Source organism: Triticum aestivum, chromosome 2D (assembly GCF_018294505.1).
Source record: "Triticum aestivum cultivar Chinese Spring chromosome 2D, IWGSC CS RefSeq v2.1, whole genome shotgun sequence".
Taxonomy (NCBI): Eukaryota; Viridiplantae; Streptophyta; class Magnoliopsida; order Poales; family Poaceae; genus Triticum; species Triticum aestivum.
In genome coordinates this window covers 33,611,559-33,628,724 of record NC_057799.1, presented here as the reverse complement: position 1 = coordinate 33,628,724, position 17,166 = coordinate 33,611,559, and the positions used below count along the sequence as shown (strand labels likewise).

General features: G+C 45.0%; 1 protein-coding gene across 1 annotated transcript; it reads left to right on the top strand.

Moving 5' to 3' along the window:
- The first annotated feature begins 15,255 nt into the window (after window positions 1-15,255).
- On the top strand, window positions 15,256-16,829 carry LOC123051324 (acyl-[acyl-carrier-protein] desaturase 7, chloroplastic-like). Its single transcript, XM_044474184.1, has 2 exons — window positions 15,256-15,371; window positions 15,482-16,829. The coding sequence occupies exons 1-2, from the start codon at window positions 15,271-15,273 to the stop codon at window positions 16,596-16,598; spliced, it is 1,218 nt and encodes a 405-aa protein (XP_044330119.1). The 5' UTR covers window positions 15,256-15,270; the 3' UTR covers window positions 16,599-16,829.
- The last annotated feature ends 337 nt before the right edge of the window (window positions 16,830-17,166 follow it).

The window sequence follows — 17,166 nt, the reverse complement described above, 5'->3', positions numbered from 1 at the left end:
CATGCTGTATGGATAGAATTTTGTAGTGTTAGTCGCTGACTCATGGGTGGTAGTTGGTTGGTTAGCAAGTTGCCATTATTGGGGATATACCGACAAAACTGCAATAACCACAAGTTATCAAATTCCATCTTAAAGCGGCTTTACTCGGGAACAGGAAACGTTACTAAATATAGTGTAACATCAATTCTGTTGAGCAAGAAGCAAGCCATCTCATGATGTAACATCAAATTTTAGATTCCTCGGAAACCCCTGCCTACATCACTATTCAATATTCATTTCAATCACATTGGGAACGACGACAAGGCTTGCCATCATTTTATTATCTTGCACATCAGCCAACTCTTTGCCGAATTGGACCGGCAGCTTTGCCGGTATTTTGGCGAATAGTTTTCTGTTTGACTTAAGGGGCACATTGGTTCGCCCATGCATTTAACAAATTCGGCCCATGATTGATATGCAAACCTAGCAGAGAGACTACAGCAAATGTTTCCTTCCCGGCACGTTGGCTTGCATGCACATGACGCAGTAATGTGTATATATGAAACCAGGATTCATAGGTAACCGGGGTTCAAAATTTCATTGGAACTTAGGAAATTTTTGCGGGCAACATTTTTTTATTTGGTTAGATAATTTTGGTTGTACATAAATTCAAGGTAAGTTCAAAGAAAAATTAAATCCTGATCACAGTCATCAAACTTTGGTAAGATAAAACAATATTTTTCCAGCCTAATGGCAGAACTGATATCCCAAACTGAAAGAATCTTTAATTACTTTTGCCCTTCTTAGTGCTGGTACACAATCACACACACTTCAGGCACATATACAAAAGAGTAGGACGAAGAAAAGTTTAACAATTTAAATGGCTATTCTCGGTACTTCAATAACCATTTAAATTGACAAACAAACTTAGAGATCTGACAGAGACTTTAGCACATGTTTGTCTCTCACGGAAAGGAAGATATAGTACTCCTTGTCCTCATGCTGTCACGCAAAAGAAGATATACTCCTTTCATCTCGATAGAACATAGTGCGATATGGCGTCTTCATGGCTCCTAAAACATCCTTGTCGTCTTGAAACCTAACAGGCACTTTAGCAAATGTTTTCTTCCCGGCACGTTGGCTTAGCAAGCACATGGTACAATAATATCTATGAAAAATCTTGCAGACCATATAATTCCTAGGGGGGTATTCTGAACCAACCCGTATGAGCAGCAAGGAATCACTTAAGAGATGTCAAAAAAGAGAGAGCAAGGAATCACTTAGAGTCAATTACACCGGTGGTGCTTAAACTTGGCGTAAAAGGTCACTTTGATGCTAGAACTTGCGGCATACATTGAACTGGTGTAAAAACATGGCTCGGACGTGCAAATACGGTGCTAATCGCATTTGGATACGAAGTTGCATATGCAACCGGAATTCAAAATTTCACTGAAACTTTGGAAATTTGGCGGGCAACTCCAACACTGTGCACGAAAACAAATACACCAAATGTTTGCGGGCACGTTCCGACATGTCCACGGACAGCTTTAGGGGAGTCGCCCATCTAACATTGATGCATCAAATGTTTTCCATAATTTTAATCTAATCCTCCATGATTTTAACTAACCCACCCATTCTTTCCACGTTATCCCCATAAGCTTCTTCCGTAGTATCTACTAGAAGGGTTGGCCGCCCTTCTCTGTGTCTTATTGAGATTTCACAACAAATAATAGTTTGTTTAGCATGCGGGGAGACCATGGAGTGCGTTTTCTTCTCAATAATGTTATGTTTGGATGGACCCTTCTTGACGGTGTGGTTCTGTGACATATGCTAGCCAACCCATACGTATGTGGGGAAGATTTTTTGTGTTGGTGGCCGCATTTACTATATTGGTGGTAATCAGGTAATGTATCCCACGTTGGTCCTATGGTAAGGCTAGTCACAATGGGAGACCGGGAGTAACATAGGTAGTAACCACTAGTAGAAAAAGGGCCATTTGTCCCGGTTCATAAGGCCCATCTGTCCCGGTTGGGGAACCGGGACTAAAGTGTCGTTACTAATGCCCTAGGCCTTTAGTCCCGTTTCTTATACGAACCGGGACAGATGGGCCTCAACGTGGCCGCTCCGGCGAGTCCAGGCAGGAGAGCCTTTGGTCCCGGTTGGTAGCACCAACCGGGACCAATAAGCTTCCACGCGTCAGCATTTCAGGGGCTGGTTTTTTTTGAAAGGAGGTGGTTTAGGGGTTTTGGGGGTTAATTTAGGTTGTTATAGGTAGCTAATAGAGATATGTGTCCTCTCTTATCTCCGTGCTACTGCTACTGCTATGTCTAAACATGACTTAGATTGAAGTGAGGCAACATGTGGTGCATGTCGAAAGTAATACTAATCCTAACTTGATCAAGTTTGGATTGTACTACTTTCGACATGCACCACATGCATGTTGGCTTCACTTCAATCCAATCCATGTTCATTTCACCCACAGATATATAATAACTCTTCATGCTCGCATCATGCATCATCATAATAACAAGTCCTACTAATCATCATCATACAACTTCTACTCGTTATTAATAACAAGTCATACGATCATCATCCTGATAGTCATCGAACCAACCCTACTTAATTGTTCTTAGCACATGATCATCAGTATTAGGCAGGACCTAAATACCCTATTTAAGGTAAAATAGCATAAAACAATATAGACCCTGACTCTCCATTATGGAGAATGGAGATCATCCTGTCTCCAATTCTTGCGCGGCGCTTCCTTTTGCTTCCAAGAACCTCCTTACGACTGTCCATACATTTTTTCCATTCTCTGATTAGCATGTCTCCACTTCTTTTAGAAATCCGGTATGGACAGTTGAGATTCGTAGGATGACCTGGTTGTATGTTCAAAACATGAAGGCTACCATACTCATACATCAAATGAGGCACACAATCCGTCGGGATTCTCTGTTGAAAAACATAGTAATAACTTCATAGTTAGCAATGATGTACTAGTTTTAGAAGTATGCAAAAGATGCACGAATGTCGTAATAGTAGAAAATCTTACCAGGGTATCTCCATAGTAGTTACCGTAGTTCAACACGTGCACTAGTGGCACGTATTGACCATAATGTTGAGGAGTTTTACAATAGATATTGTAATTCTCAAGATCAGTACAAAATCCGACCAGATGATTTTTCTCCTTATAAGTTAACTCAGAGCCATCGGTGTAGTAGGTTCTGTCTACCATCTTCCGCACATTCTTTGAACAATCAAAATAAGCTGTCAATGGAAATAAGCTGTCAACTATTTTGAAATGAACAATATAAATTAGTTAATAATTAACTATGTTTGAGAAACTCACATAGCGGTAGAACTGGAGGCGTATCAACAAGGACCCAAATGTCCATATTGTCTTGGTCGATGTCAGGATCACCAAGATCCATGGTGACAAGCATACCCTCATCAAAACCATACATCTTGCAAAATGCTTCCCAATTTTTGCAACCAAAATGGGTTACGCTCTCAGCATTATACAGATTTACTTCAAAATCCACATCATGATGGGTCCTTAGGTGAATTTTCTTCGTTTCAAAATTTTCATGGTCTTCAAAATCCATCCTCTCCAAGACATAGCGTCTTGCATGGCATGGGATAAGCTATACTCGAATTGTAAAAGATGAAAATTACACGTTGAAATAGTTGAAGTTATGCTTAATTACGAAAAAAACACTTGCCGTCGTTGCGTACTGTTTCAACATCGAAGGTCTCCTCGAGCTTAATGCTGAAGCGCCGATCATCGTCCAGGTGAGGCCTATCACACAGACCTCGATCGTCGTGGCACCAGCCGCACTCCCTCGGGAGACTTTCGTCGTCCGATGACGACATTTCCTACGTTCATAATTCAAAGATTAAACTTGTACAATTAAATATATGTACTACAAAAACTAAATTAGATCATTATTATTCATCACGGGTTGACTATCGGTTTGTCGAGTGTTTTCTTGAAAACTCTCAGCTCACGTGGTGTATACATTCGACCGTTGGTGATGGTCGCTCCTCCATTCGTCCCCGAGTGCATTACACCAAAACTAGCACACGGGAACGAAGGAGAAGCGTCCCCCACGACAACAGTCGGGATTCTTCGTCCTCTCATATATGGTGGAGACTCGACAGACTTAAAGCCAACCTCAAATATCGTTTAATTATCTTTCTCAAAAAGGATTTGGCTGGTCTCACCTCGAGGTCGGAGAGGGTCGGTGATAGGGACGACGGCGGGGATGATGGAGGGGGGCTCCTAGATTTCTGCGACAACAAAAACCCTATAAGCTATCAACTAATCATATGCATACGCCTTGCATAGTGCTCTCCAATTTTAGCATTCAAAGTAGGAGTAGTTTTCCAATTTGAGCTTTCAATAAGCAAAATCAAATCGCAAAATAAAGTAGTATTCATATTAGAATGCATTCAATTATAAGCAAAACTACATCATCTCTTGCGTCCGTACATCGTCGAATATTATCACTAATACACCTCGAATACTATCATACATATAGCATCGCTAGTACAGCTAGAACCGTAGCGCCCGACGGGTATCGGCGCGGGCGGTGGACACCCAAAGAGAAGGAACCATCACAGGATCATAGCTCCAGTGAGACCCCTGAAGAAGCTGCCAGATATTGTCGAACCTGCCCTCCAACGCAACCATGTAGTGATGGACGTGCTCGTCCTCCTCGCTGACACGGTGACGTACCACCTCCGCGGTGTCCGGAAGCCTCGGCACCGTCACAGGCCCACGCGACCGCCACCAAACAAGGATCGGTTCAACGACGGGCTGGCTCCTCACCAACCTACGCCCCTCAGAAGGTAGCACCTCCCAATACCAGCCCGGCGGAGCCCAGTCCCGGACATGGCCCCTCTGATCAAGCTGGCCTCCTCCGCTGAGTCGACGACGAGGATGCGGGGTAGGCATCGTCGACGTCGATGCGGGAATAATTGCTTGAACTAAAAAATAAACTAGTTCTATTAATTTTCTTGCTAAAAATAAACTACTTCTATATATAGTAAAATAAAGTAGTTTTCTTAAATCAACTAGTTCAACTACTACTAAGCACTTAATTCCTATAAATAAAATAAAGTAGTACTTACTAAAAATAAGAAGAGGAAGAAGGAGGGAAAGAAGAAAGAAAGAAAAAAAAGAAGAAAAAAAAGAAGAGAAGAAGAAGGAATAGAGGAGAAGAAGAAAAAATAGAATAGATTTATTCTATTTCTTCTTCTTCTCCTCTATTCCTTCTTCTTCTCTTCTTTTTTTTTCTTCTTTTTCCTCTTCTTTTTCCTCTTCATTTTCTTCTTCTTTTTCCTCTTCTTTTTCTTCTAAATATGAACATATACATAAAAGACTTTGATCATACACAATTTTAATATGAGTTTTAACTTAGTAAATTCTATGAACAAAAAAAATTCCACAAACATCTCATCTCGTCTCCACAAAACACATCTCATCTCATCTCATTTCATCCAAAAATAATTCTGTGCACATTCTTTGCATATGAACATACATACATTTACATTTTTTTCTTAAATGTAACATATGAACATTTTCTTAAATGAGCATATGAACATACATATCACCAAAAAATAGACCCTTTTCTTTGCATATGTACATAAAAAAAATCTATACACATCAATCCATCCATCTATATATATGAAAAAAAATTAAAGAAAAAAATTCTATGAACCTAAAAAACACTAGGAAGCAGGGGCAGGGGCGGCGGCGGCAACGCGTAGGGGCAGGGGCGGTGGCGGCGGCAACTCGGAGGGCAGGGGCGGCGGCGGTGGCCGCGCAGGGCAGGGGCGGCGGCGGTGGCAGCGCAGGGCAGGGCGGCAGCGCGCGGCGACGGCGCAGGGGGAAGGGGAGCGGAGCTCACTGGGGGGCGGCAGCTGCAGCGCGCAGGGGCAGGGGCAACGGCGGCGGCGCGCAGGGCAGGGTAGGGGTGGCAGCGGCAGCGCAGGACAGGGTCTGCGGCGTAGGGCAGGGGAAGAGGGGCAGAGCTCACTGGGGCGCGGCGGAGCTCACTGGGGGAGCGTGCAGGCTCGGGGAAGGGCAGCGCAGCAGTAGCTTGGCGGCGTCGGTGTCGGCGTCGATCGGCGTCGGGGCAGGGGCGTCGGCGTCGAGAGGAGAACGGGAGGCGGGGGAAAATTTCGTAAGTGTTTTATATATAGACAGAGCATTGGTCCCGGTTCGTGCCGCCAACCAGGACCGATGCCCCCTTTAGTCCCGGTTGGTGCCACCAACCGGGACCAAAGGTCTCTTTTCAGCAGCCGAAACGGCGGGAAGCAGAGGCCTTTGGTCCCGGTTGGTGGCACCAACCGGGACTAAAGAGGGGGCATTTGTCCCGGTTGTTACCAAGAACCGGTTTTAATACACCCCTTTAGTCCCGGTTGGTGGTACCAACCGGGACTAAATGCCCTTGCACAGCGGCGTGGTGGTGGGAGTTTAGTCCCACCTCGCTAGTTGAGAGGGGCGCGCAGTGGTTTATAAGCCCCACTACCGCACCCCTCTCAACCTCCTCTCCATTGCAGGCTTACGGGCCTACTTGTTACTGCTGTGCCTGCTGGCCCTGCTGCGCGCCTGAATCCTGGCCCATGGATGGGTTTCTAGTCGTAAGGCCGTGGTGGCCCAGTAGGTGGCAATTTTTTTTTATTTTTTCCTAGTTTTTTATTTTCTTTTTGCTTTATTTATTTTGTTTTGTTTTGTTTCTACTTATAACAAAATACTTATTTATTTTATTTTATTTTGTTTCTAATTACTTATTTATTTTATTTTATGATAATTCTTTTTGCTACTAAAGTTTCTAACAAAAAAAGTTCTTTATGAAAATTCTTTTTGCTTTTAATGATTTTGAACAGAAAATACTTTGATAATTTTAGTTGCATCAATTTTATATAATTTTAGTTTCAATAATACTAGAGGTTGCTTATAACGTTTTGCACAGAAAATAAGTTGATAATTTTAGTTTCATAATAAATGTTATTAAAGTTTATTTTATTTTGTTTCTACTTATATATTTTATTAAAGTTTATTTTATTCTATTTCTAATTACTTATTTATTTTATTTTATGATAATTGTTATTTTCCATGCATTTACTGATTATTTTGAGCTATAAGACCCTGAAATTGAAAAGCACTACAAATGAACTCTGAAAAGGTTGAAAGTTGGCATGGTATCATCATTTCACCCACATAGCATGTGCAAGAAAGTAGAGAGGGTTACAGCAAAAACTGGATGCACTTTGTGTACAAAACGGACAATCTCTTTCGAAGTATCAGGGTTTCATACGGAAACTCGTCTGTTACAAAGGGATTTCATTTTTAGAACTTATTTGAACTCCATAGTTTTTCTGTGTTCAAAATGCACCATTCAAAGCCACATCATCAATTTTCAACCCTTTCTGACTTCATTTGTTATTTTCCATGTATTTACTGATTATTTTGAGCTATAAGACCCTGAAATTGAAAAGCACTACAAATGAACTCTGAAAAGGTTGAAAGTTGGCATGGTATCATCATTTCACCCACATAGCATGTGCAAGAAAGTTGAGAGGGTTACGGAAAAAACTGGATGCACTTCGTGTACAAAACGGACAATCTGTTTCGAAGTATCAGGATTTCATACGGAAACTCGTCTGTTACAACAGGCATTTCAAATGAACTACGAAAAGGTTGAAAGTTGGCATGGTATCATCATAATAGTTGTGGAGAGAAAGTCTTCACTTTTTTTCGCTTGTGTGCTTTGCTTATTGCGCCGTAACCATGGATAATCTTCATCGTTTATCAGGATGCTTGGGTCAGCCTTGACTTTGAAGGGAGGAATTTCATGAAACTTTTCATAATCTTCAGACATGTCTGTCTTGCCCTCCACTCCCACGATGTCCCTTTTTCCTGAAAGAACTATGTGGCGCTTTGGCTCATCGTATGATGTATTCGCTTCCTTATCTTTTCTTTTTCTCGGTTTGGTAGACATGTCCTTCACATAGATAACCTGTGCCACATCATTGGCTAGGACGAACGGTTCGTCAGTGTACCCAAGATTGTTCAGATCCACTGTTGTCATTCCGTACTGTGGGTCTACCTGTACCCCGCCTCCTGACAGATTGACCCATTTGCACTTAAACAAAGGGACCTTAAAATCATGTCCGTAGTCAAGTTCCCATATGTCCACTATGTAACCATAATATGTGTCCTTTCCCCTCTCGGTTGCTGCATCAAAGCGGACACCGCTGTTTTGGTTGGTGCTCTTTTGATCTTGGGCGATCGTGTAAAATGTATTCCCATTTATCTCGTATCCTTTGTAAGTCAATACAGTCGAAGATGGTCCCCTGGACAACGAGTACAGCTCATCACAAACAGTGTTGTCACCTCTGAGACGTGTTTCCAACCAACTGCTGAAAGTCCTGATGTGTTCACATGTAATCCAGTCGTCACACTGCTCGGGTGTTTGGAGCGCAGACTGTTCTTGTGTTCATCGACATACGGGGTCACCAAGGTAGAGTTCTGTAGAACTGTGTAGTGTGCTTGAGACCAAGAATGCCCGTCCCTGCATATTATTGAGTCCGCTCCTAGCGTGCCTTTTCCAGTCAGTCTCCCGTCATACCGCGATTTAGGGAGACCTATCTTCTTAAGGCCAGGAATGAAGTCAACACAAAACCCAATGACATCCTCTGTTTGATGGCCCATGGAGATGCTTCCTTCTGGCCTAGCACGGTTACGGACATATTTCTTTAGGACTCCCATGAACCTCTCAAAGGGGAACATATTGTGTAGAAATACGGGGCCCAGAATGACAATCTCGTCGACTAGATGAACTAGGACGTGCGTCATGATATTGAAGAAGGATGGTGGGAACACCAGCTCGAAACTGACAAGACATTGCACCACATCACTCCTTAGCCTTGGTATGATTTCTGGATCGATCACCTTCTGAGAGATTGCATTGAGGAATGCACATAGCTTCACAATGGCTAATCGGACGTTTTCCGGTAGAAGCCCCCTCAATGCAACCGGAAGCAGTTGCGTCATAATCACGTGGCAGTCATGAGACTTTAGGTTCTGGAACTTTTTCTCTGAATATTTATTATTCCCTTTATATTCGACGAGAAGCCAGTCGGGACCTTCATACTGAGCAGGCATTCAAAAAAGATTTCCTTCTCTTCTTTGGTAAGAGCGTAGCTGGCAGGACCTTCATACTGCTTTGGAGGCATGCCGTCTTTTTCGTGCAAACGTTGCAGGTCCTCCCGTGCCTCAGGTGTATCTTTTGTCTTCCCATACACGCCCAAGAAGCCTAACAGGTTCACGCAAAGGTTCTTCGTCACGTGCATCACGTCGATTGAAGAGCGTACCTCTAGCTCTTTCCAGTAGGGTAGGTCCCAAAATATAGATTTCTTCTTCCACATGGGTGCGCGTCCCTCAGCGTCATTCGGAACAGCTAGTCCGCCGGGACCCTTTCCAAAGATTACGTGTAAATCAGATGACCATAGCAAGTACGTGATCACCGGTACGCATGGCGGGCTTCTTCCGGTGATCTGCCTCGCCTTTGAAATGCTTGCCTTTCTTTCGACATTGATGGTTGGTCGGGAGAAATCGACGATGGCCCAGGTACACATTCTTCCTGCATCTGTCCAGGTATATACTTTCGGTGTCAGCTAAACAGTGCGTGCATGCGTGGTATCCCTTGTTTGTCTGTCCTGAAAGGTTACTGAGAGCGGGCCAATCGTTGATGGTTACAAACAGCAACGCATGCAGGTTAAATTCCTCCTGTTTGTGCTCATCCCACGCACGTACACCGTTTCCATTCCACAGCTGTAAAAGTTCTTCAACTAATGGCCTTAGGTACACATCAATGTCGTTGCCGGGTTGCTTAGGGCCTTGGATGAGAATTGGCATCATAATGAACTTCCGCTTCATGCACATCCAAGGAGGAAGGTTATACATACATAGAGTCACGGGCCAGGTGCTGTGATTGCTGCTCTGCTCCCCGAAAGGATTAATGCCATCCGCGCTTAAAGCAAACCATACGTTCCTTGGGTCACCTGCAAACTCAGCCCAGTACTTTCTCTCGATTCTTCTCCACTGCGACCCGTCAGCGGGTGCTCTCAACTTCCCGTCTTTCTTACGGTCCTCACTGTGCCATCGCATCAACTTGGCATGCTCTTTGTTTCTGAACAGTCGTTTCAACCGTGGTATTATAGGAGCATACCACATCACCTTCGCAGGAACCCTCTTCCTGGGGGGCTCGCCGTCAACATCACCAGGGTCATCTCGTCTGATCTTATACCGCAATGCACCGCATACCGGGCATGCGTTCAAATCCTTGTACGCACCGCGATAGAGGATGCAGTCATTAGGGCATGCATGTATCTTCTCCACCTCCAATCCTAGAGGGCATATGACCTTCTTTGCTGCGTACGTACTGTCGGGCAATTCGTTATCCTTTGGAAGCTTCTTCTTCAATATTTTCAGTAGCTTCTCAAATCCTTTGTCAGGCACAACATTCTCTGCCTTCCACTGCAGCAATTCCAGTATGGTACCGATCTTTGTGTTGCCATCTTCGCAACTGGGGTACAACCCTTTTTTGTGATCCTCTAACGTGCAATTGAACTTCAGCTTCTCCTTTTCACTTTCGCATTGCGTCCTTGCATCGACAATGACCCGGCGGAGATCATCATCATCGGGCACATCGTCTGGTTCCTCTTGATCTTCAGCAGCTTCCCTCGTTGCAGCATCACCGTATTAAGGGGGCACATAGTTTTCAACGTCCTCTTCTTCTTCGCGGTCTTCCATCATAACCCCTATTTCTCCGTGCTTGGTCCAAACATTATAGTGTGGCATGAAACCTTTGTAAAGCAGGTGGGTGTGAAGGGTTTTCGAGTCAGAGTAAGACCTCGTATTCCCACAGCTAGGGCATGGACAGCACATAAAACCATTCTGCTTGTTTGCCTCAGCCACTTCGAGAAAATTATGCACACCCTTAATGTACTCGGAGGTGTGTCTGTCACCGTACATCCATTGCCGGTTCATCTGCGTGCATTATATATAATTATGTGTGTCAAAAATAAGAAAATTAGACAAGTATCTATGTAAAGTAAGATTTTTTTTTCCAGAAAGAAGATAAGAACAAGAGGCTCACCACAGTGGTCCCGGCGACGAGATCGGCGCGGGCGATCGGCGGCGGTGAAGACGGGGACGGGGCGTGATAGACCGCTAATATAAACCTATACAAATCTCGGAAAAAATGGAGCTCGGAGGTCGAGCATCGAGAGGAGAAAGTTTAACTAGTGTGGCTCGGGCATTTCATCGAACACCTCATGTGCATAGGAGGTGAGCTAGAGCACCCAATGCCCTCCCCCTCGCCGGCCAGCAAAAAACAGAGCACTGTGGATTGCTCTGCGCGCCGGCGATGGGGTATATATATAGGCAACTCATTTGTCCCTGTTCATGGATGGAACCGGGACTAAAGGCCTTCCTTCTGTCCCGGTTCCTGCCACGAACCGGGACCAATGGTTGTGGGCCAGGAGCGTGGCCCATTGGTCCCGGTTCGTGCCAAGAATCGGGACAAATGGGCCCAGATGAACCGGGACCAATGCCCACGAGGCCCCGGCCGCCCCCCTGGGCTCTCGAACCGGGACAAATGCCTCCAGTGGTCCCGGTTCATGGCAGAACCGGGACTAATGGGCTGGCCAGGGCCGAGCGAAAGCCCCTTTTTTCTACTAGTGAACATGCATGTCACGTAAGCAAAAAAATGTGATGTGCCATGTAATTAATGAGGAGAGAGAAATAGAGTAACATAGTAATATGTTAGCATCACATAGCGGTTCTCAATGCAAAATAAGTCTATAAAGTAATAAATGAAGTGGTGCATGACACCATACATATGTTACTAACCACTATAGAAGTAACATATAGTATTAGTAACATATGCATGTTACTACTTTAAGTTACTCCCCACTATGACCAGCCTAAAAGCACGCGCCGGACTGATGTCTTTTGATAGGCTGACTAGTGTCGATTCGTTGACCCAGTCAACAGCATGACCAAATCCAAAATTAGATATCTCAATTGAATGAAAGATGTTTAAACTTAGGGAGTATACTGAATTTAAAGATATGCCAAATATGTAGCACCACTCGGGCAGCAGAGATTGAGCTGCTGCGCAAAAACGATTGTACCTACTATGTCAACCAATGAAATATCTAGTTCACAAAAAGATAAATATGTTCAAACATGTCAATCAGGCCACGTCTACAATAAATTGCTTCTTAATTGCTATTTGTCCTGATGACCAGGAAGAGGAGCACACGTCACCACGTCGGTGGGGCAGATCAATTATGTTTTCCAAGAAAAAAAGGTGCGGCGTTGATCAATATGCCGAAGGACTGATTAACACTGCTGAGGAGGAATTAATTCAGATGGAAGCTTGTATGTGGTACTACATGCGTAGTCCTGCGTTGATCTACAACAATTCAGAGGATGCTTGGATACGTTTTAGTCTCATGAGTAAAGTAGTGAGACTAAAACTTATTAGCCTTATCCATGCTTGGATCCAAATACTAAAGGGACTAAAATCACGCACGCGTACTTAGATGAGCATTTATTATACTCCAAACCCTCCAATTCAGAATTCGCATGTGTTAAAGAAGAGGAGTTAAATGAGGAGAGAGAGGACTAATCCATATTTTAGTAGGGGTACCTCTGACTAAAAAAATTTAGTCTCAAGATTAGTTTTAGCTCCTCTTTAGTCAGTGGTGCTTGGAACTTTAGCCTTTTAAAGAGACTATTTTTAATCAGACTAAAATAAGTCCCTTGGATCCAAGCACCTTCTGAAAGGTATGGCGTCTAACCCATACCTTTGTATAAATCTATCAACAGTTATAAGATGAAGACAATCTGTTGTGGGAAAACAACACATCAGGATTGCTCTTAACTAATAGAGCATGAGAAAAATAACACAACTTATCTTGATCGCATGTTGCATGGATATAATTTCTATAGTGGTAGTCAGGGACTCATGGGTGGTAGTTGGTCGGTTAGCAAGAATCCATTACCGGGACCAAGGTTACTTTTTCGATTCAAACCTTTTTTTGGGAGGGTCCGGGAAATCTGGTTTTCAAAATATTTGGACAAATCCGGCTTTTTCGCCTGAAATTTCAAAATGAATTTTGAATTCAAATATTTCTTACGTCTAAATATACCAGCTTAAGACAATGCATACACGAAGCGCTTCCGATTAAATTGTTCGAGCTGGCTTCCTTACCTATCGAAGATCACTAGTTTGACTCATTGCTGCGGGCACCTAAATCAATTTTTTTAAAGTGTTGAATAAATCAAAAACTTTAATTCGCAATAGAGAGAATTGAAATTGCGACGTGACGCTGGCAGGTTGCACAACCCTACAACTGGGTAAAGTGATTCCATGTGTAATGTATGCATATGAAGCATATTTGACACGGTTTATGTCGTTTAATTTCAAAAGAATTGGGTGGTAACAAAGTTTTCGGGGACCAATGAAATTTTTGGTTTCCGGTCTGTTACCGGAATTTTGGTCGGAGAAAAACTCACCTGGGGACACCGTCAAATTTGCAATAACCACAAGTTATGGAATTCCATCTTAAAAGTGTCTTTACTCGGTAACAGGAAAGGTTACGAAATAACCACGAAATCTGTTGAGCAAGAAGCAAGCGATCTCATAACATGAAATTTTAGATTCCTCGGGAAGCCCCTGCCCTACATCACTATTCAATATTCATTTCCTTACTCCGGGAAGGAGAACAAGTCGTGTGATCATAATTATCTTGATTGTGATACTTCCTAACTGAACATGGAGAGACATGCCCAATATATTTTCAGCCAACTATTTGCTGAATTGGACCGGCAGCGTTGCCCATATTTTGGTGAATAGTTTTCAGTTTGGCTTGAACGGGACACACTGGTTCGCCCATGCATTTGACCAGTTCGACCCATGATCGATATGCAAACCTAACAGAGAGTTTAATTAGCAAATGTTTCCTTCCCGGCACGTCGGCTTGCATGCACATGGCGCAATAATGTGGGTGCCAAATCTAATACTGGTCCATATTAATCCTAGCAGATGTTCTGAATCAACCCATATGTATCGTGCAGCCAAGAATCACTTATGTGGACTATGCATAATTGCATTGCATATGCGACCGGGATTTAAAATTTCACCAAAACTTTGGAAACTTTGGCGGCAACAATTTTTCTCTCATTTGGTTAGATAATTTCAGTTGTACATAAATTCAAGGTAAGTTCAAAGATAAGTTTTTCAAACAATATATTTTCAGCCCACTGGCAGAACTGCTATCCCAAACTGGAAGAATCGTTCACTCATTTTGCCCTTTCTAATGCTGGTACACAATCACACACAAAATTCAGACATGTATACAAAATGTAGTCTCCGATCCAAATTAACTAACACTACCTCAGGTCAGCTTTAGTACAAAGTTGTACTAAAGTAGCGTTAATTGATATGTATCGGAGAGAGTACGAAGAAAAGTTTGTTTGTCAATTTAAACGGTTATTCTCGGCACTTGACTCATTGTGTGAAGCTGGTCTATAAATCATTATTTTGAATCACATTAGCTAAATGACAGTTAACTGAATTTCAAATTGGGCTCAGTGGACTTTTGAGAGTTCACTGGAGTTTGCCGGAGGGAAGAAAGAAGAAGGAAGGGGCTCACTGGAGGGCTACCCCATTATCTATCTTGGGGTTTACGGTGGGGGGGGGGGGCGGGGGTGGACGGCGGTGGTGGGGCTTCGCCGGAGAAAAAACTTGACAGGGGGGGGGGGGGGCTAGAGGGGTGGCCGGGGGTGGTGGGGGCAGTTCTAGGGAAGGCGGGGCGGCGAGGTGGTCGTGGGTGGCGGGGGCTGGCGGTTCGGCCGGCGGCCTGTGCAGCGGTCAGCTGAGGAAGAAGAAGAAGGGTTAGGGAATGTAGGATCTTCATCCAACGGTCTGAAAAGATTGACTGACTCAAATATAAAAGTCAGGCGACTTGCATGTAGCCATTCTCTTTTTGAATTTGGCAAATTAATGTCATAATGTGAGCATGACGCGGATGTACGCTCCATAGAATTTCCATGCGTATTGCCTTACTCCCGGCACTTACTCATGGAGGAGTGAAGCTATAGGCACTTACTAACGGAGGAGTGAAGCTAGCTGCTCTATAAATATGTGCCAACCACACAAAAGAGAAGATGCACTCCGCTTTCATCTTGGTAGAACAGAGCGCGATATGGCGGCCTCATGGCTCCTCAAACATCCTTGTCCACCAGAAAGGCCATGGACAAGCACAAGGAATGCTACGGGTCTCCAGCTGATCACCATCACTTACCGGTACGTACGTACATATGTACTTCAGGCGAATATATGATGAATTAAGTGTACGTAGGACTGTATAAATGTATGCAATTCAATAGATATTTTGATCGCTGAATTTTACGCAGGCGAACCACGTGCACCGGCCGGAGCGCCGCCGTTGCGGTTAAGCACCAGGAGGAGGGCACCGACGACGAGTGGCTGGCGTACCTGGAGCCGGCCAAGCTAGAGGTGTTCGACCAGCTAGAGCCGTGGGCGGAAGCGAACGTGGTACCGCTCCTTAAGCCCGCCGAGGTGGCGTGGCAGCCGACGGACCTGCTGCCGGATCCGGCGTCGCTCGGCGCCGACGGCTTCCACGCGGCGTGCTGCGACATCCGGGAGCGCGCGGCCGGCCTGCCCGACGCGCACCTCGTGTGCCTCGTGGGCAACATGGTGACGGAGGAGGCGCTGCCGAGTTACCAGAGCATGGCGAACCGCTTCGAGGCCGTGCACGACCTCACCGGCTCCAGCGGCACCGCCTGGGCGCGCTGGACACGCGGCTGGTCCGCCGAGGAGAACCGCCACGGCGACGTGCTCAACAGGTACCTCTACCTCTCCGGCCGCGTCGACATGCGGCAGGTCGAGAGGACCATCCACAACCTCATCCGGTCCGGCATGGTCCTGAACGCCGCGCGGAGCCCCTACCATGGATTCATCTACGTCGCCTTCCAGGAGCGCGCCACCTTCATCTCCCACGGCAACACCGCGCGGCGCGCCAAGGAGCACGGTGACGTGGCGCTCGCCCGCATATGCGGCGCCATCGCCGCCGACGAGAAGCGGCACGAGCTGGCCTACACACGCATCGTGGCGAAGCTGTTCGAGATCGACCCCGACGGCGCCGTTCGCGCGCTAGCCTACATGATGCGTCGTCGGATCGTCATGCCGGCGTCCCTCATGACCGACGGCCGCGACGATGACCTCTTCGCGCACTATGGAGCTGTGGCGCAGCAGGCCGGCATTTACACGGCCTCCGACTACCGTGGCATTTTGGAGCACCTGATAAAGCAGTGGGGAGTGGAGGAGCTGGTGGCCGCCGGGCTCTCCGACGAGGGGAGGCGTGCGCGGGACTACGTGTGCGCGCTGCCACAAAAAATCCGAAGGTTGGAGGAGAAGGCCCACGAACGGAGACGCCACAAGGCCCAGCCCACGACACCCATCCCATTTAGCTGGATCTATGACAGGCCCGTCAACATCACCGTCGCCTAGTCAAATTTTTATTACTTATCTTATAAATATCTTTGAATAAATTTTACTATGAAAATAACAAATTACCATTTCTCTATTCATCTATACTTTGCTATCGCCAAATGGCACCGCCGAAAGTACATCATACTATTGTATTAGTCGTGAGTTATGGTATTGTACTATAGTATTTTTATAAGTTGTTTTATTATCACATTCCGGAAATGGAACACATGGAGGTTGAAAGTTGTATTCATGTATGTCTTTTTGTCCCTGTAACAACCAAAATTATATCTGAGAGTTGTCAAAACTAATTGCTATTAATAATTGGTTATACATCCATCATGGAAAACGAGTTTATTTCCTCCTTTTTTTTTCTTAAGATGTGATTAGGACGAGCAGCCATTTCCCACCATGTACCACTGTTGACAGTGAATTTTTGGGATTCCCTCCTCTATCTGCCTCTTCGGTGTGCGAGGTGCCAAGAACCCACTACTAGGGAAAACTTTATACACAGAATCTTACCAGTAGCGAGGACAAAAACAAGCGCTACTAGTACTTATCAGTAGCGCGTGGCAACCAAACGCACTGC

Coding starts and splice junctions, on each gene's coding strand:
- LOC123051324 (XM_044474184.1), top strand. CDS start 15,271: ATGGCGGCCTCATGGCTCCTCAAACATCCTTGTCCACCAGAAAGGCCA. Junction 15,372..15,481: donor CTGATCACCATCACTTACCG/GTACGTACGTAC, acceptor AATTTTACGCAG/GCGAACCACGTGCACCGGCC.